Consider the following 24,633-nt stretch of genomic DNA (forward strand, 5'->3'; position numbering starts at 1 on the left):
TGGACATATGTACTTATTCCCACTTCAGCCTCTGAAACTGTTAAAAGAATAGCCCAAATATTTGAAGGAGCGTGCAAGCATTGCTCGTGCAAGAACACAGGGCAGCTTTCAGTGTGACACAGAGGCAGGCAGGCGGACAGACAGACAGACAGTCAGGCAGGCCCCAGTGCTCCAGGTTGTCCGGCAGGGTGCCTGCAGAGCTTCACGCGTGCTGTTGATATCAGGATTCAGGAGCGTGAGGAAGGGGATCGGTGGCGAGCGGTGCAAAGCAAAGCAAACCAAAGCAAGGCGGCAAATGATTGTTTGCGCTGCTCAACGAAAGCTTCCAGAATCACTTGAGCGAAGCTTTTACCATTTGGCACGAACAAGCTGCCGCTCGCTTTGTGGTTATTTAATGGGGCGGTAAGGTAGGCTCGACCGCGGCTGTCGCCAGCACTACAACTTTATCTTCACCGACGACGCACAAGCAGTGTGTGATTGTCTTTCGGCAAGGCATATCGCACGTCTTCGAGGACCATGTTGTTTTTTTGACTGTACCTACCCATTTAACGTGCGTTTTTTTTTTTACTACCAAGTGCGCGGACGCTTAACTTCGATCAGGCTTCCTCTCCCTATGCTGAACTATCCACATGAGGGGTCGACGTCGATAAGACTACAAAGGCTCCCTTTCTAATATTATTATTATTCTTAATATTTTTGCATCAAAGTCACCCGAACCTACGTGGGGGAAATGCCTTTGGGTTTGCTCTGGATTTGTTTGTGGTGCTTTCTGCGTCCCGGAGCTACCGGCCAAGGACAGTCGACTCCGGCCGTTTGCTCCCCCTCATGCAGCTGCGATGAAGATGGAGGTGTGGACTGCTCCGGGAGAGGACTGACCACCGTCCCGTCCGGCCTCAGTGCCTTCACCTACTACCTGTAAGCTATCTCCCAAATCCACACATGCATTCATGACGCAAATGCTTAGGGTTGACACCGCGATCAACAACCGTGGGGAACATTTTGGATAAAGTGAACAGGAAAGCAGTGATGTGTTTTTGTGGTTGTGTATTGATTTCTTTCATGTCTTCATGGTTCACTGTGTCAACTTGGTGAACTGGCAACTTTTTATTGCATAACTCAATAATTGTGCTTAGGGATGATTTGTAAGGAATATTACCATTTAAAATTGATTTTCAAAATTAATGATGCAAATAGTGTTAGTTATTTAACATATTAATGTGGTTTACATCTACTAGAACTGGATTGTGACACACTGAGCGATGCTGCTAATATTTTGATGACTTTATTAGCTGTCAGATGTCAACATTGGTGAAACAGGTCCACAGTTAGATGCGGTAGTAACGGTATTAATAACCTTTTGGTTACCGAGAAGCTTTCTCTTTGCTTTATTCTTCCCGGCAAATAAAATGTAATGATTTCTTTTCTTGATTGTGGTATTTGTAGTAATAATTGGAACCATTTGATTCAATGTAATTGTTTGATGATCTAATTCAGCAAATGCAGTGTTCAGCAATGCCTTGTTTTCAATTTTTTATATGTGCATTTAATAACTAAAATTCAAGTTTGTTTATAACTTGATAAACAATTAATGTTTGTAAAAAAGCAGTGCACCTGGCAGGTCTGTTTTACTTAACACCGAAGCTACTGTTGATAATTGCTCCAGGAAGGAACTACTCTAGTTTATTTCACAACGTCTTGATGTTATTCATTAACTTGTTTAACTACTTTGGTACGTGCACCAAGCCCACTCGATGGCATTGCTGCATGAGAAACGTAACTAGAATGCTGGCACATTCATTTGATGCAATGGTTTGTATTTATGTTTCAATAATAATACAAATATCATAATAATAATTATAGTACTTAAGTACTTAATACAGTAAGAAAAGCAACTTTCGTTCCTCATAAGCGCAATCAACACTAATTGAAGTCGCCATTGTGAGGAATGTTTTCAGAACTGTAAACAGAGGAAGTCATATACGAATCCATCAAGACATGATGTCACGCAAGGCGTACCTTTAGAGTTTAAAGTGTTCTCGACAGTTTTTGCTTTTTGAAAACGTTCTGCTCCTGTGTGTTATTCAGTCTTGAATTGCAATCTTAACCAGAAGTCGAGTTTTCACATAGTATCACAGTGTTCGCAAGCACTCAGCTGTTTGTTTTGTCTTGCTGATGTTGTTTGCATGATTATATGAACTTCTTATGTGCATACTCATAGCTATTTCACACCACTTTGGTAGATTTAACACTAAGCTACTTAAATATGCAGTAGAAACTCTTAGTCCACTGTGAAAGGTTGTTTGTCTCTTCTTGCTGTCTTTCTTCATTTGTTCTCCCAGTGTCTTGAACTTTAGTTGTCCTCTACCACTCCCTCTGCCTTTTGTAAGTGGAGTGCTGGGGTTTTTGAATCGTGATGGATTAGTGAGATGTATTGCAGCTGCAAGATCTCATTCTCTCTGGGTTAATGCCTCCATCAATTATTTGCTCATTTGTGATGGCTCTGTTGTGTATTTTTTTGTCATCTCTGATTCTGCTGGTATAATTTTCTTGTCTTGGGGCCTATTCACACTTGAAGCGTTTTGTCTTTGTTAAAGTTTTGCCTTTGCTCGCATTGTCAGCATTTGACAGATTCAAGCAATTCACTTCAGGGAATTACCCAATGTGTCAGATGATCTACTCAACAATATGCGTATAGAGTGCATACATATAAGTTTGTATTTTATCTTGTGTCTGCACCGGATTTGTGGCTGTGGTTACACCATAATTCAAAGTTATGCTGTTGTCCACCATGAGCCCATATAACACCAACTGGCAGTTTTTATGTCTCGGTGGTATAAGTGGTCATGTCATGAAAAGCGGTGATTACGCGTTATTAAAGGTCTGCATTCAGCTCTTGCAGTTTGAATTTCTTCCATATCCAAGAGAGTGGCAGTTTATTTAGCTGATTTCACAATGTGTAACTTTTAGAATTCAACTCTGTAAATGATTAACTTGTATTGCAGCTTGATATGAGCACGAATGGAATCTGTCATATGGAGTAGGATCATAAATAGTTAGCTTCAACGATTTAGATTTTTTTTTTTTTTTCAATAAATCTCCACACCAGCACAATGGCTCAGTAAATAAGAATGGTTTTGGTTGTTTCCCTTGAGTAGCCCTGTAACTCATTCCTGAGAGATTCGCAGCACATAGACCAATGCAAATGTGGTTTTCATTCCTTCCGTTTGCCAGATATGCTCCACCTAAATTTTGAATAATTCTGAATATCATCATATTTTGCACCTGTGCTTAAGGAACTAATACAGAGTCAAACAATGAAACATTTGGGCATTCTGTAGGAAGAGCCTGACAACAAATACTTCTGCTGCATAAAAATGTTATCATTACAGCACAGTTGCAGTATAATGCGGCTGTATTACTTTTTCAATTAATATCCACTTTGTTAATGTTGATGGATGCCAGTAAATTTGAATGAAAAAATAAACTGCATTTGCCACATTCTTTTGGAATGATATTTATTTTGGTTCTTTTTTACCGAACCCATATTTATTTTGTTATACTTATCAAGATATTTGGCAAAGCAAAAATATCGATATCTGTTTTCTTTTACGTATCGCGCACCGTATAAGTGTGATTATCAATGCAATCTGATGGTGACTTTGTTTATGTTGACTAATCATTATTGCCGTTCTGACATAGCCTCTTACACTGTTGACCGTCTGTAAATTACAGACGCCCATCTAAGTCAGCTATTTTGCTATCTTGTAGTTGTCTGTTAAAATGACCAATGCAGGATGGGACTTAAAGCTGACCTAAAAATTTGCTGGCTTCCATCATATCAGGTGTAGCAGGCTGTGGCCCGTGTGAAGTCAAACATTAACCACTCACTGTTCCATCCACTTGAGCTGAAAACCAATTTTAATGTCAGACAGACGTCACCACACATCTAATTATGTGCGTGCAGTGATTGCCAACCACATCCGCATCACATTAGTTGCGGCAAGAGATTTTCAGATGTGCTGCTGGAAATGATCCAATTTTCTTTTATGGCTACAATGATTAAATACTGCAGACCTGTCTAAAAAAGTAGGTGTAAGGTATGTTTGTTTTCTGACATGTTTTGCTGCTGGTGTGTATGGATGTCCTGATCTCTTTTTTTTCCCCGCAATGTCAATGTCTTTGGTTTTAAGTATCTGCTATGGGGTTAGGGGGTAAAGGGTGTCTTCCCGAGCACCCACAATGAAGTCTTCACGTACAAAGAGAGCAATACTGCAAAGACAGTCTTGTATATTCCAAAATAATCCCCCCCCCCGGTTTATTTTAATGCAGAGCGGCAAGTAGGGAACGAATGTGACGTCACGTCCCTTACGCCCGCCACTTGCTATTGAGTTCACACGCCAGATCGCGTGCCAATGGATGGAGATTTGTCTTTTCTCATGCTTTTCTGATTGTGAGGTGACCCCCCCAATAAGCCACCATAGGGGAGGAGGAAAACAATTAGGCAGGCAGTTGTCAACACCACTATGTCACGACTCCCCTTCGGCTCCCCTTCTTTCTGGTAATATGGCTACGTCTAGGGCGTTTCGACAAATAAGTTTCTTGAGCTACTATAGATTGCTTTAATCCAACCAGTGAAACCAAAGATGCATTTAGATACAGTGTTTCTTGATAAACGATCATATCTTTTCTTCTGAGCACTACAGGTACGCATTAATAGAGTAATTGAGGAATTATGGGGCCATGTGAACTGCGATATTTCCTCTTTTGTATGCATGTAACATGGACCGCATTGCACTACCCCGTGCGTCTGTGTTTGACACCCCCACCACGCCACCCCGCGCAGTAGTGACGGGATATGGGGGCGTTTAAAAAATATTTTGAAGATAACAATGATTAGAATTCATTCAATGAACTCTACAATGAATCTGAGGGATTGTCCCACTCATGTCATATTTATGAATGAAATCCAATGATGTCTATGTACATACTACATCCGCAGAGCGCTAAATCTGCTTCTAATTCAAATAAATCAAACTGTTGTCAGACCACTCCTCCTTTTCCCCAGTCTAAATTGAGTCAACTTTTTGTTATCTACAGCAGATGTTTTTGTTTTGTGCATGTGTGAAATTTTGAAGTTTTCAATGTTCATTTTAAAAACAGGAAGAAACAGAAAGGCGAGAATCACTCCCATACTCCCATCCAATTGAATGGGGGCATGGAGTGCGCAGACATTTTTATAATAATCTCCCGTATTTTGTGCACTGGTAATTTTGAAATTTGAAATATCGCCACAGAAAGGTCTAAAACACAATGTATGTGTACAGTATATACTTCACAGGGCTGTGTCGGCCAACTCTTACTGACGCGGAAGTAAATTTCTCGTGTGCTGTCTCGCTGCATATGTGTGACACCTCGGTCCCTCCCTCACGCTCCTCGCTCACTCTTCATGATGATTTTAATTGACTGGGTTGGTTTAGCCATCAACGTCAAATTTGAAACGAGCAATGTGGGTGCTTAGACTGACCTTTCTCCATGCAACAGAAGCATGGTAAGGTCACGTGACGGATATCGTCCTTGTTTTATTTTTCGATACGATAACGATGTATCGTACTGCCGTACAGTGAACCATGTTACTAAACCTTTAGTTTCCCAGAGTACTAATTGATATAAACCAAGGTTGTACCCATATTTTTACAATACTTATAGCGTGTGCAAAAAAACCTTACAACTTAGCCAAAGTCTCTTTAATTCTAAAATCAAAATTTATTATAAATAGTGATGCTTGAAGTGAACATTTTTGAAAGCACACATGCTAAATACTATTCACATGAATGAGAGCTGCAGACAATCTGTCAATCGGGCTGACAATTGTGGCCTGGCTTTGGGGGCGGCCTGCTTCGGTCAGCCGCCGAAGGACTTGTACGGCAAAGAATGTTGACGATGAGCTGTGCCTTTTAATGGTAATTTGAATTTAGTACTAATCGATGAGTGCTATGGACACTCTTTCATCCCAGACGAGACCTCCGTACATTGCTGCGTGTTCCGGCAGGCGCCATAGGCGACGGAGGAAACATAGCTGACCCAAGCTAAGATAATCGACAGCCGCTCAAACCTCCACTGATGAGCCTCTCTCTCCCTTCACCGCCATATTCAGAATCACACAAAACAGGTGATCTGGAACTATAACCAACTGTGTTTGGGAATGTTGCATTTGATTAATCACGGAAACCTGGCGACACGCTCAAATTCAAACCCGATGCTTCAGTGCAATGAGAAACAAAGGCTTCAGCACAGCAAAAAGTTTCACCACTATTATTCATTATTTATTTATTTTATTAATTTATATTATACATTATTTTCGTTTTATTTATCCAAGTGTGGATGAGTTTTTATTTTGAAAAATGGACAGGATTCTCTCCCACACCTTGGTGACGTGAACATAACATTACTCATGTTATGGTGTTGGCGTGATGTTATGAGGATGCTGCTAGTAAAGTTGTGGATTCACGTTTATTATTATATTTTACTGTGGCGTTGGCATACAAAATTCCCCCGTGGAAGTAAGGGTTGAAAGGTGTGTTGGGAACATGGTGTACATGTCGTAACGCACTTCCGTTGTTGGTCCTCCTATTCCTCGTTTTACGAGTAGTATGTTCAGTGAAAGTCTTTTGCGACACAACTGCTGCGCCAGCTTTCCTTCGGCACCACAATATCATTGTTTTTATGCCGGTCATATCATTTTATTTAGTTGTATTTATCGGTCTCACCATAAAAGCTGTGTGAAAGTGAAAATACTGTCTGACGATATTCCGGTCCTTGGTGCTAAAAAGGTAGGGGGCCGCTGGTTTAGACAATGCATGGATAGGTCGCAAATACGTACCATGACACTGACTGCAGTGTGCCCTACTGTAATAATAGTAATTACTACTTGCCTGAAAGCTAAGTAAGTGAGTGATTTATTCTTTGACACAATAATCTTAACACTCTGCGACTGGCTGGCGACCAGTTCAGGGTGCAGTCTGAGTTCCGTCTGATGCGAGCTCCCATAGGCTCCAGCAACTCCAACGACCCTGAACAGGATAAGAGGTGTTGAAAATGCAATATTAACACGAGTGGGAGTAATAATAAAATGCAACCACCTTTACTCATAGGTACTTTTGCATCAAAGCTTTTGAGATTGCTCATCACCTCACTGTCTGAAGTGGCAGGAGTTCAGAAAATAGCCAAACATACTTTTTCCATTGACCACTTTTTTGTCATTCTCTAACCCCGCTACCCTCATAGGAAGCGGAATACAAATGTTTCTCAAATTAGATCTGCTAATTGTTTCAGCTTTTTGCCTTCCTCTCTACATGAAGAAACAGCACATGGGATTGATATTTCGCAATACCAGATTGTATAATCATTTAGGCTTGTCATCATTAATCACCGCTGCATTTTGAGTGTCCTCTTCAATCTATCTTAGCAGGGGCAGACGAAGGACCTTGATGAGTAAAGCAGCCATAAAATGGGGGAGGGAGGAAGCAGGATAGTCATGCAGCTCTCTCATACGCTGCTTTGTTTGTGTGTGATTACAACAATCTGTAAGATTAAGTCGCTGAACATTCTACAATTTGCTTAGGAATGTGTCTGGACGATTACAAGTGGTGGCAGATCCACGGTACCGATTGCACTGCCTGAGTGGGGAAAAGCAATAACAATCAGGCTGTTGTCTATAAAGTAACTGGATCACTCGGTAAATGTGGACACTGGACAGGACATGGAACGTAGGGAGCCTGAGCGTTCTGGCATGGATACGCCATGTAATTCTGCCGTGAGTGTTGCTAGAAATGCAGAGGAAGGGCAATATGATCCTTGTTGTATTTGAGGGGCCCGCACAGGTCCGAAAGAGATCTGGCAATGAAATTCAAGATGACCAATTTTAGAGTTAGAATTTAGGTGAGGTGCAGGCTGCTGCTTTATTTCTAAATTTTGGGAAAACAAAAATTCAGGCTGCATAATTCATGTTATGTTTAGTGACTTCTCATCAAAATAATCATTTTTGCTCTCTCAGTAGTCTGCACCTTTCAGTGCGAAAATATGGCACTTTGCATTGAGTGCATGCGATGCACATGACCTGATATTAGCGTTTGTGGGGAAGCAAATCAAGGCCTGAGTGCATATTTGTCATGCTGCCACATGCTTATCTTGAAGGTGGATTGAAAAGTGGAGCTGCCTGGGGCTGAAGTATAGTTAATTTTTTTTCAACAGCTTTTAGGCATTTGATGATTTCCCTCATCAAAAATTAAAACTAGAATACTCAAATAGTCAAGATTTTTTTTTTTTATGATGGCGGAAATGATCGACTACTGCGTTCTAAATTATTACCTGTTACTGTATACTGTTTGTATTCATCATCTTAAGTTTATGTTTATGCTTCTGTTTTGCCTGAAGTCGACCACACATTTCCCACGAGTGCCAGTGCGCAGTTGTGAAATCCTGAGCTTTCGCTTGCCTGCAGTTAGACCAAAATACATTTCTCTTTTCCGTGGCTGTGTGAAGGATGAAATTGCGATAAGGTGACAAATCTAATTGTGTGTAAAAAAATATAATAATGTTGTTGAATAAACGGTTAATTTTGGTTTTGTACGATTTGTAGAGTCCAAGAGAATTCAGCTGGTACAAGCTTCAATTGTGACATTACCTTCCCTGCTAGTGACCTTAAACTAACCTTTTTTTTTTTAACATGTACTTTTAACACTGATGAGCCATGTCATTTTGTGTCAACAGTCGCCACAAATATGAGATCAAATTGCAAACTGATATTGTTTTCATTTTTTCTCCACAGAGATCTGAGCATGAATAACATCACTGAGCTTCCAGCAAATGTTTTCAAGAACTTTCCTTATCTGGAAGAGCTGTGAGTGCATGCATTCTTTTCTTTCATTAGTGCTATATTGACACAGTACAATGTTGACATGAGGGTTGGGCCTTATGGTATGGACCTGGTTTTTTGAGTTAACACTGCAACATGGTGCAACAGGTCCATAATGTGTTCCTTGCCATAGTTAAAAATGAATGAATGAATAAATGAGTGAGTGAATGAGTGAGTGAATGGCAATAAATAAATAAATAAATAAATAAATTAAATACATGCAAGTACAAAATATACACGTGACATCATAGTGCAAAGATAAGTGGGAAAAACACATTAAAAAGATTAGGTGAGGGCTTGAATCCATAATAAAGTCTGTGTGTATTCTTGGGGGGTTTTAAGTGTCAAACATCTAATCTCTGTTTGTTAAATGCTTCTTGTTCTGGCTCAGTGCTGGAGGAAGATGCCGATAATATCAGTCTACCTGATATCAGGTATCATGTTGCCCAGAGGATACTAAATGACTTTGCTTGGACTTTCCGTGGATGCTTTTTTAACTTTGGGATCTTTCAGTATTAAGAGTCCTCACCCTCTGTTTTCATCCACCACTTCAATCTGCTTTTTCAAAAGTCAATTTACTTTTCATCATGCTGTCTAGAGGAATGCACGGTTAGTAGACGTGAAACAATTCCTTGCCCTGTTACGCTTTTATTTTGAAGTTGTTCCCTAGCCGCGCCCAACCCTTTTTTGCCTGTGTCACTAGCATAGTTTGTGGTTGTTATGTTGACTGACATATCCATCCATCCATCCATCCATCCATCCATCCATCCATCCATCCATCCATCCATCCATCCATCTTCTACCACTTATCCGGGGTCGGGTCACGAGGTCAGCAGCTTTAGAACGGCCAGACTTCCCTCTGCCCAGCCTCTTCGTCCAGCTCATCCCTAGGGATCCCAAGACATTCCCATGCCAGCCGAGAAACATAGTCTTTCCAGCTAGTCCTGGGTCGTTCCTGGGGTGGGACATGCCCGGAACAACTCCCCGGGGAGGCGTCCAGGAGGCATCCTCATGAGATGCCTGAGCCACCTCATCTGGCTCCTCTCAACGTGGAGGAGCAGCGGCTCGACTCAGAGTCCCTCGCGGTTGACCAAGCTTCTCACCCTATCTCTAAGGGAGAGCCCGGACACCCTGCGGAGGGAACTCATTTTAGCCACTTTTATTTGGTCATGACCCATAGCTCGTAACCATAGGTGAGGGTAGAAGCGTAGTTCGACCGGTAAATCTCTTCACCACGGCCGACCTGTACAGAGTCCGCATCACAGCAGACCGCACCGATCCGCCTGTCGATCTTACGCTCCATCCTGCCCTCGCTCTTGAACAAGACCCAAAGATACTTGAACTCCTCCACTTGGGGCAGGATCTCAACTCTGACCCAGAGAGGGCATTCCACCCTTTTCCGACTGAGGACCATGGTCTCAGATTTGGTGGTGCTGACTGTCATCCCGACCGCTTCACACTTGGCTGCGAACCCTTGCAGGAAATGAATCTGAATTACTGCCAAAAATGTGGACCAAACTCTGGCATCGATGATACATGTATACAATTTGTATAATTGGGTAATTTTCTATAGGTTAACAGAAAAGGTCAGATCAGAGGAGGGACCAGAGGTTTGGAAGAATACCCATCGAGAACAGCAAAAGTGTTAATCTGCTTGTACTGTCCTCGCTAAGACGCATGTTAGCTTTATCCAAGCTAGACAGCGAACTAACTCTTAACTGATGACGCAAGACGTCCTTCGGTCATTTTGTAGCTTGATTTGGATATCTTGCCGCCAATAACAGTGTGAAACTAGAAAAGACAAAACAAGTGTCAGACATATAATAGTTCCATTTCCATGAAAACAAGAAAATATAGCACAGAACATACAAAGCGTTGCGTTGCCTCTGTTGGAGTTTCTCGGTGGGCATGTAATAATGTGGTCTCTAGCTTCTCCTTCCTCAATTACGCAACTCCCTCCCCTTACATACATCAATTGAGGCACAGACACTTCCTGGTTTACATCCCTTCTGCCAAAATAAAGCATCATTTACAAAATAAGAGTGTGAACAAATTATGTACGACTCGCCTGAAAGGCAGAACACTGCTATTTAAAGGATGTGTGAGTCAGAAATGGTCAAATGAAAAGGCTGGTGTAAAGATATTTTGGGGCAAGATTTTATGATGTGCAGGTTTAAGTACGTTATCAATTATTTCACCTTATCAATTCCGCTTTGCTGTAAACCTTGAAAAAAAAGCGTAATTCTTGAGATTAAGGATGAGTGAGCACTGATACCAGGTATCATCATCGTCAGTTGCAGTTCCAATAATTCCACGTGCCTAGAGCGCCCGCATGCGGTTTAAAATGAAAATAACGTGAAGTGATAAACGACTAGTAAGTAAGTAATGTGTTAATGATCAAGTAATAATGTGTTAATAATTTCACATTATTATAAATCATAAGTTATAAGTCACACCCCCGGCCAAACTATGAAAAAAAATGTTGAGGAAAAGATCTTATTCTGACAATTCTCTCCTCTGGGACCTGAAAGGCATGTGGTTGTCTAACTTAACACACTCGTCCTTGATTCTCCGGCTCACAAACCCAGCAGCTCTTGTTTCAGGGTTTTAGTCTGGTCGGACTCATATTGCAGGGTGATAAATCTGTCGCTAATCTCTCAGGCCCGATGGTATACTTGGACTGGGTGTCCCGGTCAACCTTGTCCATGCACACACACTTTCTGAACAACTTTTCTTGGCAACAGGAAAGGGAGGTGTCCCAACACACTTTTATGGGTACACTGCGGATTCTAAGAAAATATGATAAAATAAATAATCCCTTCCAGAGAAATAAATGGCCATGTTCACCTACGAGCCCGCTCTCATGGGCGATAAGCACTTGTTTCCGTCTCACAAACAATTGAAATACTCTTGGTAGGAGGACCAGAAAGCAATTTGGGGAGGGGATATGTGCAAGTAGTTCTAATCTTGTTTGGGTGACAGACAAAGTGACAACAGGCCATGACAGATGTGTCTTTGACACCCCTGGCCCCGTTTCAGTGTGAGAGCTTGAGCCTCATTTGAGGTGCTAACATAGAGAACTTTTCAGTCTAAGGCCTCACAGTTTTTTTTTTTTTGTCAAACAGACACTGCTACATATGAAATGTTTTAAATGTTATTTCAGATTAATGACAATTTCTACTTATTTTTGTCTTGTTAGGAGACTTGCTGGGAATGACTTATCCTTTATCCACCCCGAAGCCCTGTCTGGACTGCATCAGCTCAAAGTCCTGTAAGCATGCACTCTCCTTGCCACCGCCACTGTCAACACTCTCATGTAGATACAAACACACACACTGTGACAGTGTGAAGTTTTCCACCCACGGGGTGGGGGGAAAGCAAATATTAAATAAGTTGTGTTGCAACTTTGTGGCTCTGTTAGTTAGTGATATACCCAAACATACTAATTCAGTCTCACTTGAAACAGACAAAATGTTCTTTTCTATCCCTGGCACACCAACTGTTTTTGTTAACAAATCTTGTGTAAACACAGTGTAGTTTACTTTCAAAAGCTTACACTTTGAAAGGTACCCAATATTGTATACACGTTTGCACAAAGTCCTCTGGGTATACAAATGAGCTCTTTGCTCAAGACCCTAAAAGTAATGAACCTGCAGTGCTCAAAGTACAGGGCAATATATAATACATAAAAACAAATGATCACAACTACATGGTAGTGTTGTGCGATATGGATAAAATTATTGATTTTGTATTCTGTTAATATACGTATGTTCCAATATACGATGATATTTAAAATAAAAATAGAATAGGAAACAATAGGCAGAACGCTACGGTATTCTAACTTTACATAAACACATAAACAAGGAACTGAGAAACGTGCCTTATGTAACATATTAAGAGTTATTCAAATAACTATAGAATAAATAACATGTTAACAAGTTTATAACAATAGCATAAATAACATGTTAACAAGTTTATTGAACCATCCGTGTCACTCCAAATCATCCAATCCAACGAAATCTTCATCCTCGGTGTCACTTATAAACAACTTTGGAAGTAGAAGATGCGGCGCTTCCTCTCCTACGTCGCTTACGTCAGACTCATCGTCAGTTGCAGTTCCACAGGCCTAGAGCACCCTCTTGCGGAAGTGTGAGAATAACATGTGAAATGATATCATGTGTTAATAATCCCTCACATAAATCGCTCCTGAATATAAGACGCACACCCAGCCAAACTATAAAAACAAAATGTGACTTATAGTCCAGAAAATACGGTAATATGAAAAATGTTTTAGACATCTTGCCTCTATTTCTGTCTGCTAGTTTTTGAGCAATTTTGTAAAATATCATATTGAATTAAGTTATTATACTTGTCTACAAATTGAAGAGCTCCTGCGCAACTTACCAACGCAGTTAAATTTTTATTTTTTTTGTATTGTATCTCATGAACCAACTGGTTTGATTTTAAAACCACAGATATCCTTTTTGTCTTTAGGATGCTCCAGAATAATCAACTTAAGACAGTACCTAGCGCTGCCTTGAAGAGTCTTCATTTCCTCCAGTCTCTGTGAGTTACTAAAATCTCTTTACTTGCATGCACACACAAAGACAGGAGGGATAAGTTGAATGTATTAATTCAAGTAAATGTTCTCATTGATATTAGTTAGTTAGTTAGTTAGTTAGTTAGTTAGTTAGTTAGTTAGTTAGTTAGTTAGTTAGTTAGTTAGTTAGTTAGTTAGTTAGTTAGTTATCCCATTGTCCAGTGTTTCTCGTCTTCCTTTCGTCACTTCACTGTCTCTTGCTGAAGTTATATGCTCTTGTGGAGCCAGGACTCACTTTGTATGAAGCCCCAGAGAGCTAAATGTCAATCAAGACTGTTTTTCCTTCCAGCTCAGACACTTGAGGAATTTTGAGGGAGGGCGAGACACACAGTGAGAGGGAGGATAATGGCAGAAAATGATTCAATGATTGTGTTAAAACACGTACATATTCTGGACAGATTTGCAAATGTCAAAATCCAAATTTGACCAAAATCACTGGGCTTCTCTGAGAAATCAGAATCTAATCACAAACAAACTTCTGTTCACAAATGCAAGTAAATAGTTCAAATTTCACATCCAAATAAAATAAAAAATAATATATATATATATATATATATATATATATATATATATATATATATATATATATATATATATATATATATATTATATATATTTATTTTATATCCAAATAAAATATAAATATATATATATATATATATATATATATATATATATGCATATCTTGTAGAAACAAGTGCATATCTTGTAGAAACAAGAAACATCCATTCAGTTTTTCATTAAACACAATCATTATAAATATACATACATGAGAAATATTCCCGGAATCTTATATTGGTATAGTGCTTCACATGTTTATTAGACCACCCAAATGTAAGGTTTATGCCAGTTGCTAAAATATATATATATATATATATATATATATATATATATATATATATATATATATATATATATATATATATATATATATATATATATATATATATATATATAGTTTAAGCTTCTGTTTCAATCAGCCCCTCGAGTATATTATTTTGTTGCATTTCTGTCTCAACTTTTTTCCCCTGTCTCCTTTAGCCGACTGGATGCAAACCATATTACTACAGTTCCAGATGACAGTTTCGAGGATCTTCAGCAACTGCGGCATCTATGGTTGGATGACAACAACCTTACAGAGGTCCCAGTTGGTTCTCTTCAGCACCAGGCAAACCTACAAGCGCTAACATTGGCCCTCAACCGCATCTCGTACATACCAGACAACGCCTTTGCAAACCTCACCAGTCTAGTTGTTCTGTAAGTTTTATCATGCTACTGTAGTAATTGTCTTGTTAAATTAAGATACAAACAAAACACATTTCAGGTTTTGACCATTAGCATTTTACCTTCCCTGGGTTAAAGTATCACAGTATTCTTTTCACTCATCCCCTACGCCGTTTGTAGGTGTACAGTCTTTCCTTGGACAGACAAAATATCATGAACTATTTACTTTCAAATCTCACAAAACGAAAACTGACAAAAATAATCAGCACTTTACACAAGAGTCTAATTTATTCAAAAATTCCAATGAAGGAATTCACAGTGAAATTATTTTAACCTTATGTACCGTAATTTTCGGACTATAACTCGCACCGGAGTATAAATTGCACTTTTGGGGCAAATTTATTTGTCAAAATCCAACACCCAAAACAGACATGAACCAGCAACAACAGAGTATTACAGTATATATATATAAAGTATTACATAAATAACACGTTTATCAAACCATCTGTGTCACTCCAATTCATTAAATCCATCGATCGTGCTTTATGTAAACAATGCCGCGTATGCGCCGCATATGCTGACGTCGGACCCATTGTAAGTTGCATTTCTAATTATTCCACAGACCCATATAACGATATATCAAGTATATTTCAAATAACCATCATATTCAATATTATCAAACCATCTGTATCATTCCAAATCATTAAATCCATCGATCAAATTCCTTTGTTCTTAATGTCAACAACGCCACGCGTGCGCTGCAGAGATCTAGTATATAACTGTATTGTAGCGTTAACAAAGTATCAGGAAAGACGTGGGTTTGGGAAACGGCTCTTTATTTAACAGAACAAGAGTTCAACGAGCCAGCAACTACTGAACTTCCAGCCACGGAGGTGGAAGAGAGCTCCATAAATAGGACCGGGCGTGCGTAAAACCCATGTCGGAGCCCCATTCACCGTCCCCGGACAGCCACCCGGCCGAGCACCGGCTCCCAATTTCCATCCACGGAGGTGAAAGAGAGCTCCCGTCGAGAAGGATCAGGCGTGCGTAAAAGCCATAATAGTTTTTCAAACCTTCTGTGTCACTCCAAATCATTAAATCCTTCAAACTCTTCGTCCTCCGTGTCACTTACAAACAAAGCCGTTAATGATGCCGCTAGTACGTGGGGCCCTTCGTCATCTTTGTCATCCCGTGATCGAATCCTTTGCCCTTTATGTAAACAACCGCCGCGCGGCACGGGTGACGTCACTTGCAGTTCAAATGACAGTAATCCCTTGCTACATCGCGGTTAGTTTATTACGGTTTCACTGCATCGCGGATTTTTGAATTTTGAAAATTTGTGAAAAAAATCACATATAAGTCACTCCTGAGTATAAGTCCCCCCCCCCACCCAAACTATGACAAAAACCGCGACTTATAGTCCGAAAATTCCGGTAAATAGTCAGTTCTACATTAGAATCATCACAACTCTAAAGAGGACAAGCAGTATACAAACTGTATGGATGGAGTTTTTATTGTAACGTGACACAGAACACTTAAGGAATCTTTTTTTTTTTTTTTTTTTAATTGTCCAAAGCAGAGTAAGGGAACTTTCCAGTCCTTATATGATAATAGAGAAAGAACTGGATCAACTTGCTTGTTGTCTTTGTGAAACATTAGGGACACAGAGTGACTAAGAACACTTTCTGCTTTGCTTAAATAACCTGCGACAGGTAAAGGATGCAATCCCCTGTTATGATGAAAAACAATATGACAACAAAGTTTGTATTGTAGTATTTTATTTCCATAACATTGAGTTGAAAACCAGCCTATTCAAATATAGTGATGCTCTTATAGTGATGATTTTAAAAATGTATGCCTACTTATTAGAAACTCTCAAACTCACACTCGATCATTGCTATCAAACTCAAGGCCCGGGGGCCAGATACGGCCCGCCACATGATTTTATGTGGCCTGCAAAGACAAACTTTGCATCGACTTTGTGTCATTACTAAAATTAGAATTTGTCTTTACTTTTTAAAAATAGAAATATTGCTACCAATTTTTATTACCATTCATCTTTTTAAACAATTTGAACAGTTTTGACTAGTCTCTGATTTCAAAACTGCGTATTCATCAGTTTGCCGTGTAGCCTATACTGTAAATAGTATTTAGAAATTATGACTACAATACGGCCCGCAACAAAAATGAGTTTGACACTCCTGCACTCAAGAAACATTCGGGTTGACCACCCTGTATTTGAATAAACTGAACAATAAACGACAGTGGGTGCAAAACCACAAAGGGAAGTCAAATAAACCACAAAGGAAAATCAAATAAACCTGGCTGGCAAAGCACATTAGTCCTCTGTATTGCACGTCAAGGTTTTTTTGGGAGAGTCAACCTTTGTTGTTGTTTGTTTATTTCAGTCATCTTCACAACAACAGAATTACAGAGATTGGCAACAATTGCTTCACTGGTCTTGTGAACCTGGAAACACTGTAAGTTATGAGTTCATGGGGATATGAGTGAATGGGTGGCGTGTATGTGTATGCGTGTGTTAACAACACCTCCCACTCCCACCCTTGCTCTGGTCCTCCAGACATCATTGTCTCCACTTCCTCCTGTAATTGCTGAGGATAAATAGAGCAAAGTACACGATTCTTATCAAAACTACCCTCCCACTGTTTGCCTCTTCCTGCCACACAGCCATAAAAATCCTTTAATGGGCAGAGTCCTTTACTGGTTAACAAAGGAGTCACAGTGATTCTTTTGTGTGTCTACTGGCGTTGTCTGCTACATTTTCCTACATATCAATGCATCACCGAATTCTCTCTTGGGCTCAAATCAGCCTATATTAAATCTAATAGATTTGCTTTATTGTGTGATTTGCTGATAGTGGTCACCAATGTATTTTACACGGGATTTGCCATCACAAAGCTTACTAATAACTCACTGTTAGCAGTTCTGTATAAGGAGGACACATTTGGGTGCGTTGGCAAATTGCAAATGTTTTCATCATCTTTTAGCAATGGTTCAAGGGATGGTGGCTTGTGAACAAGTTGTTTTTCTATATAATGTGTTTGGACTTAAACATTCAGTCAGTACAAAATGCTGGTGAACCGTGTGCTGACCGACATGGTTTGTTTTCTCATTGAAGGGACCTGAACTTCAACAATCTGATTGTGTTTCCCGAAGCAATAGAAGACCTGCCCAAACTGAAAGAACTGTAAGTTTATCGCCATTTTTTTTTTATTATCGCTCAGATTTGTATTGTCGAACGTACCTCCAAACTCTGCCAAGTTCAATGTTTTTAAAATTACTTGGTGACTTTTTGTGATACAATTAGCCCATCTATCAGAGCTAATTATAAATGTAGTACAAGTGATATAATAGTGGCAGTGCTAAGAACTGGCGTGCTGTCTCAAACAAAGAAAACAAAGGTTGCTATCATTGGGAAATTTGATTTTGTTGAAACATGCCACCTTCCCGCAACACCACAAAAGACACTTTCCTGATGGCGACTTTGTCTTGGGAGCGATGTGAAGAAAAAGTGTCTGTGGTTGTGTCCAGAGATGAAAGCCAGTAATAGTGGACACCACTTTTCTCTCCCTTCTCAACACGTCATGAAATAATGGCTACTTTTTTTCTCTTCTTGTTTGTCGTATAGACAAAAACGCTGGGTTGAAACTTTGATTCACTTTTACGTCGAACACCACAAGCTGTTTAATCTCCTCACTGAGGGCAACATTTTTTTATTTGCCTTGTCATATTTACCTGACAGTGTCTGTATACATTTTATGCATTCTACATCTCTCAACACGTCCAATGGCCTTTTTCTTACAGAGGGTTCCATAGCAATGATATTGCTTCCATACCTGAAAGAGCTTTTCATAACAACCCCCAGCTGAGAACCATGTAAGATCAAACACACACACCCCGGTCCACCCTTTAAAAGACAAATCACACTATTTAGTTTTTGCATACACTGTCCAAAGGACGAAACCATTCATGTGAAAGAAACGGTTGTCCCTCATTGCAGACATTTCTATGACAATCCGCTGTCCTTTGTGGGTACTACAGCTTTCCAGAATTTGTCTGATCTCCACTCACTGTAAGTCACATATCTTCCTGACAAAGCTCAGTCTACTCTCGTCCATGTTAATGTGTGTAAGGGTATTGTGTATATGCAGCATGCAATTGATTGTTTCCATACGATTTTCCTCACTGTCCCATGCTTTGGTCTCATTATTTCTTACTACATTGTATATTTTCTCATCGTGTGTTTCCCAGGATGCTGCGTGGGGCCGGCATGATGCATGACTTCCCAATCCTCACGTGGACAAACAACATCGAGAGCCTGTGAGGGAACCTGAATGAATAATCACTGTGTGCGTCTCAGTGGTGGCTGATGAGGTCTTTGTATTCCCAGGACACTGTCAGGGACCAAGATATCTTCTGTCCCCGCTGATCTGTGTGACGATCTCAAGCTGCTAAGGACACTGTAAGAAACTTTTCCTTTCGGTTCCTTGTGTGTCGTCACGCCTTCGTTTTGGATGTTCCCACTGAGCTAATTAGCCGTCTATGTTCCTCTCTTTAGAGATTTGTCTTACAATGAGATCAAGGAGTTACCATCCTTTCAGGGTTGTGTCCAACTGCAGGAGATGTGAGTTTCGATATGCATAAGATGGCTGGGGATTGGAAATGTCCTTAAAATGACAAATGTCTTCATGAACAATGCAAGTCTTAATGACATTTTGTGTTCAATCAACAGAAGCCTTCAGCACAACCAAATTGAGCAAATAGGAAGGGAACATTTTCAAGGACTTACTGTTCTCCGTTTACTGTAAGTCACTTCAGTCTTCAGTCTAGCTCTTTCCCTCTCCACACAGTTGGATGCATGAATTGTTGCATACCTTCATAGTTTTGGTTCATTTTTCTGGTTTTCCACAGAGACCTGAGTAGAAATAAAATCCAATTCATCCATGCTGATGCTTTTCTCACCCTTGCTGCTCTCACTAACCTGTAAGTATGAATGATTACTTGACTAGGGGTGAATATCAGCATGAGCGCATGAGCACTCATGCGAACACTGGAAATTGGAAATTGAATATTGCGCTCCAGTTCATGTCCGTGACCGCGCTTTTGCACATTATGAATAGTTCAGACCATCCACAATTTGAAGTCAGCCGCCATGATTGCTTCAGAGGGTCAATTTCAAAATTGACATCCATGTATACTGAAAATTATTTTGTTTTAGGACAATAAGCTGCCATTTTGTAGCCCTGGTATCTCTTGTAATTGGGAAATAAAAGTTTGCATATCTACATGCATAAGTTTGCATATCTACATACAGATGTACTGATGTCGAGAGAAAAAAAAAACTCAGCACCTCGTGCTCATTTGAGAATCATGCCAACATTTCTATGTGCTTCTCAGGTCATAACACCCAGACTGCAATTCTTTTTTAGCGAGAATAATATTAAATGGCTTGTGTGCAATCATTTCCTGCAGAGATCTGAGTATGAACTATCTAACTACGCTTCCGACGACTGGACTGAGCGCCCTCAGTCAACTGAAACTCTCAGGGAACCCACAGATGAAAAATGTGCTGACTGTGAACCAGTTACCCAAACTCAGGTGAGGAAACGCTGAAGAATAAATATGTCACTCAACTTGTGTGCAAACAACTCTTTACCAAGTTGTACAGTATTTATCACAGTAGCTTAAAAGTAAGGCAATTCGAAAAACATATTGTTGTTTTCACAAAGTTGGTGAGAAATAGATGTTCAAAAGGTCAAATATTATTTGCAAAGCAAATATTTCCCTGACCAAAAACCGTGTATGCTTGTAGATCCATTTCCGTCCCTTATGCCTACCAATGTTGTGCATTTGTCGGATGTGACTCGGTGACACGTTCTTGCGAGGAAAGTGACGTCAAGCGATCAGCAGGTGAGAATGCCGCAGTCAGTCACACCCCTCCCCTTCCAAATATGTCGTGTAAACTGGAAATTTGCAATGCTATCTCAATGTAATCCACTCCACTTTAGTTAATGATGTTGCTTTGAGCTCTAAATAGTATGTATCTCGAGTTGGGCAAGTCTCCTCCCTAACATTTGTTACTTATCTTTCAGGCGAAGAGGAGGTGGAACGAATTTCAATGCTTATGCATTGCTCTCCCTCACCAGGCAAGCCAGTTACCCCCCCCCCCTTTTGCCCTCAGTGTACCAGTGTTGAACTTAGTGTTTTGATTGACATTTTTCTTTCTCTCCCTGTATTTAGGTGCCTTTAAGCCTTGTGAGCATCTTCTCGGCACCTGGATGATTCGCCTGACAGTGTGGTTTATCTGCCTGGTCTCGCTGGTTTTTAACAGTCTAGTACTGGTTGCCACCTTCTCTCCCACCCACTGCAACCTGGGACACTCCCACTGGTGGGCTCCATCCATCCCGCCAGCCCGACTGTTGATGGGGCTTCTCGCCTTGGCAAACCTGCTCACGGGCCTGTATGTGGGCGTGTTGACTGTGCTGGACGCCACTACTTGGGGATCCTTCGCTGAGTTCGGCGTGTGGTGGGAAATGGGAGCTGGCTGCCAGTTTGCGGGCACTCTTGCAGTCTTCTCGTCAGAGTGGGCGGTTTTGTTGCTCTTACTGGCAGCAGTGGAGCGCAGCGTGGCCGTGCAGGATATTCTCAGCAAAGTGATGTCACCCAGGAGGAGCGGCCTCGGCCGAAGAGGATGCTGGAGACGAGAGCGACACTTCGGCCTGGCCGCGGGGCTGTTAGCGCTGGTTGCCGCCGCTGCCGCCTGCCTGCCACTTGTGAGGTTCAGCCAGCAGTCCGCCTCTCCTCTATGCCTGCCCTTCGCCGGGGCCGAGAGTCCGGGCCTGAGCGTCACAGTAATCCTGGTGCTGCTGAATGCACTGGCTTACCTGTTCACTGCAGCTGTATACACTCAGCTGTACTGCCATCTCGGAAGGGTGGAGCTGGTTGACCCGGAGCAGACGGGTGCCCTCCGCCATGTAGCTTGGCTCATCTTCACCAACTGCATCTTTTTTTGCCCCGTGGCTGCTTTCTCCTTCGCCCCCCTCCTAACGGGGTCCACCGCCGGAGGCCCCGAGATCGCCAAGTCCGTCACTCTCATATTCTTCCCCCTGCCAGCGTGCCTCAACCCAGTTCTCTATGTTTTCTTTAGCCCGGCTTTCAGGGAGGACTGGCTGAGGTTACGCAGCTGTGGACAATTGAGCAGGGAGACAAAACAAACGGGAGGCGAAAATCACAGAGACGATGGAGGCGAAGACTCCGAGCTCACGGGTGGCGGCTCCTCCGCTCAATTAAACTTTGACTGTGGCGTTTACTCTCAACTTTGCGGGGAGATGGTTGTGTGTGAAGAGTGTGAGGCAACGCTGCATGCCAAGACCTGCTCTTCCTGCTCGTCCTCCACCGTCTGCAGACACTTGGTGAAGTCTCACAGCTGTCCCACCCTCTTGACAGGCGTAAGCACATGCCAGCGCGCTGAGGGATTCTGGCCGGAGAGCGGTACGCCGTCCGCTCAGTCCGAGTATGCAGACGAGGGGGACTCGTTTGTATCTGACAGCTCAGACCAAGTTCAGGCGTGCGGCAGAGCCTGCTTCTGCCAGAGCAGAGGCCTCCCTCTAGTACACTACTCATATAGCATACCTCGAGTCAAAGACTAAGGCTGTCTCGGCGCATCGTCTGCACTGTCTGCACAAAGATCTACGTGACATTAGTTCACCACGGGACAAAAACATTTGCCTTGGTCAAAGATCACAGCAAGCACTTAGGTCTGTTTTCAATGACAGAAAAGCACTCATTTAAAGGGAACTCTGAATTTGGTGGATGTGGAAGAGAGAACTCTCAAAAGCTGTCCGATGGACATTGAGGAAGACATCTCGCCACCTGTGCCTGCTTCTTGTGTTTGACGAGGCTACTTTGTGCGCTCCTGAGCTTTTGAATTATTCTAAACCTTGTCAAATGTTAAAGCGCCTCTGCAGCCAATGATCATTTTATATTGTCATCTTATTATTATTATTATTTTTTTTTACATAAGACTAGCCAACAGGTTTGTGAATGTGTAAGTCTGGTGGTCTCCACCTCAAAGGTGAAATTGATGGAACTGTGTGATAATGGATTGAGAGGTTGTCAGTCTCCTCTTAACACTTGCTTGTATTAAGTCACCAAGACTAAGAATGTGATCAAGTAGCAGATATCACTGTTTTGAGCAACAGCTCCGCTTGCTTGTTTTGAGTGCTGAACTTATTTATTGTTTGAGCGGCAGCAATGTTTGGATGGAGGTTGTGTCATTTGTTGGAACGGTAACCTTGTTCAGTAACTAATAACCAGCTTTTGTCGATTCTTGCAAATGGTATATTTTTTTAAATACATTACCGGTACATGTAAATAAGATCTTGTTTGCTCATCGGACACTTCCAAATGCCGTGTCCCTACTGAAGACCCCTGGTCGTCATGCCATAGATTATAATCAAACGCCACTCATGCTGATGTTTTCAAGATAAGAACAGGTTGCTTTAATGCGGGATCTTTCATTGCTTTGCTGACCAAAGGCCACTTTTGTTTTGAAACTAGTTGGCACTTGCAAGACCGTTTTAGTGAAGTCAAATGTCATTGAGTTGCACAAATTGCAACCGGTCCCTATTTAAATGCTTCCATCACACTGAGGAACATCTAATTAGATCATTCCTTAATTGAACAATAATTATAGTCCACACTTCTAACACATTAAATAACATATTTGTTTGGGGTGTGCAGAGTCTAAAATTAACCCAGATAATATATTGTCAGACAAGGCTCTTCAGATCTACTCCAGTGTACCAGCAACATCATTATACTGTAGGACGTTATCTTTTTTTTTTTTTTTCCCCCAATCTGTCTTGTCTCTTACTGTACCAAAGAACATTTCTCCAATGTTCTGCATATTATTCTCATTGCCAAGCATCTTCAAATGTGACTGTGAGAGAGGGCAAAGTGGGTTCCACCCTTGGAGCATGTATCGACAAGTGCTCAGGAATGTAGCCAATGGAACGTTGTCTTCCCCATCAAGACAATCTTGTGTCCTTGAGTGGATGTTTTTTTTTTTTTTTTTTTTTTTTGGGTACATGTCAGCATTGTCTAGAATGCCTTTGTTGTCTGTTGCACCTGCCAAAATGTCTTTTGATTGTCTCCTAACCCAACTGGTGATAATCTACAGGTCTTTTTGTAGTTGATGTTTATTAAGAATCTAGGTGTTCACGTCTATTTTGTAGCTATCTATAAATTATTTGAACAAAGCGAAGACTGGGATGCTACTCTAGGAAGCTACCTCCACGGTTGTAGTTCGCAGCAGTACTTTACAAACAACCCCCCCCCCCTCTTTTTTTTTTCTCTTCCTTTTGTTAGCATCCCTGGCTTTATGTTGACCCTTTTGTGTGAACATAATGTCAAGTACTATTTGTGGGAGGAATCTATACTGTATACTGTGATTTTTATTTTTTTTAACCAAACTATACAGTAAGAATTAGTTTTATAGATACATGTTCTGATGTTATTTTCTTGATTCATTTTTGTTCTTTCATGAGATCTTCCCAGGCTGTATTGTTTAATCTGCTCATGTAGAAAAAAAATGTGAATAAATTTGTGCAAACTAAACAAACGTTTCATAATGGTTGTTGCACCTCGATCAAGGAGAAGTCACAAATGTCACTTTCAAGCAGTTTTATAGCGCATCTTGAATATGTGATTGGTCTGGTTCGGTTCAGTGGACGTCTGGAAGCAGACATTTGTCAAAACTCTAGTTGCAAGTGATAATTTATTATTTCAAAGGCCTATTGGAACCATGGCCCTGCGATGGCAAACTCGAGTATGTAAACTTGGCGTGAGGTACTTTTAGCAAGTTAGTGCCTGT

General features: G+C 41.0%; 1 protein-coding gene across 1 annotated transcript; it reads left to right on the forward strand.

Moving 5' to 3' along the window:
• The first annotated feature begins 97 nt into the window (after positions 1-97).
• lgr4 (leucine-rich repeat containing G protein-coupled receptor 4) lies at positions 98-24,392 on the forward strand. The gene is made up of 18 exons (XM_085907944.1): positions 98-915; positions 8,828-8,899; positions 12,114-12,185; positions 13,409-13,480; positions 14,556-14,771; positions 17,147-17,218; positions 17,878-17,946; positions 18,564-18,635; positions 18,760-18,831; positions 19,011-19,079; positions 19,150-19,221; positions 19,318-19,383; positions 19,492-19,563; positions 19,671-19,742; positions 20,232-20,357; positions 20,572-20,669; positions 20,852-20,905; positions 21,000-24,392. The coding sequence occupies exons 1-18, from the start codon at positions 731-733 to the stop codon at positions 22,406-22,408; spliced, it is 2,940 nt and encodes a 979-aa protein (XP_085764070.1). The 5' UTR covers positions 98-730; the 3' UTR covers positions 22,409-24,392.
• The last annotated feature ends 241 nt before the right edge of the window (positions 24,393-24,633 follow it).

The sequence above is a fragment of the Syngnathus leptorhynchus genome, chromosome 3 (genome assembly GCF_054491065.1).
Source record: "Syngnathus leptorhynchus isolate UIUO chromosome 3, UIUO_Slep, whole genome shotgun sequence".
Lineage (NCBI taxonomy): Eukaryota > Metazoa > Chordata > Actinopteri > Syngnathiformes > Syngnathidae > Syngnathus > Syngnathus leptorhynchus.

Excerpts from the sequence above, each read along its gene's own strand:
- lgr4 (XM_085907944.1), top strand. The coding sequence starts at position 731 with ATGCCTTTGGGTTTGCTCTGGATTTGTTTGTGGTGCTTTCTGCGTCCC. Across the intron at positions 8,900-12,113 it reads TTTCCTTATCTGGAAGAGCT|GAGACTTGCTGGGAATGACT; the intron begins GTGAGTGCATGC and ends TTGTCTTGTTAG. Across the intron at positions 17,219-17,877 it reads CTTGTGAACCTGGAAACACT|GGACCTGAACTTCAACAATC; the intron begins GTAAGTTATGAG and ends TTCTCATTGAAG.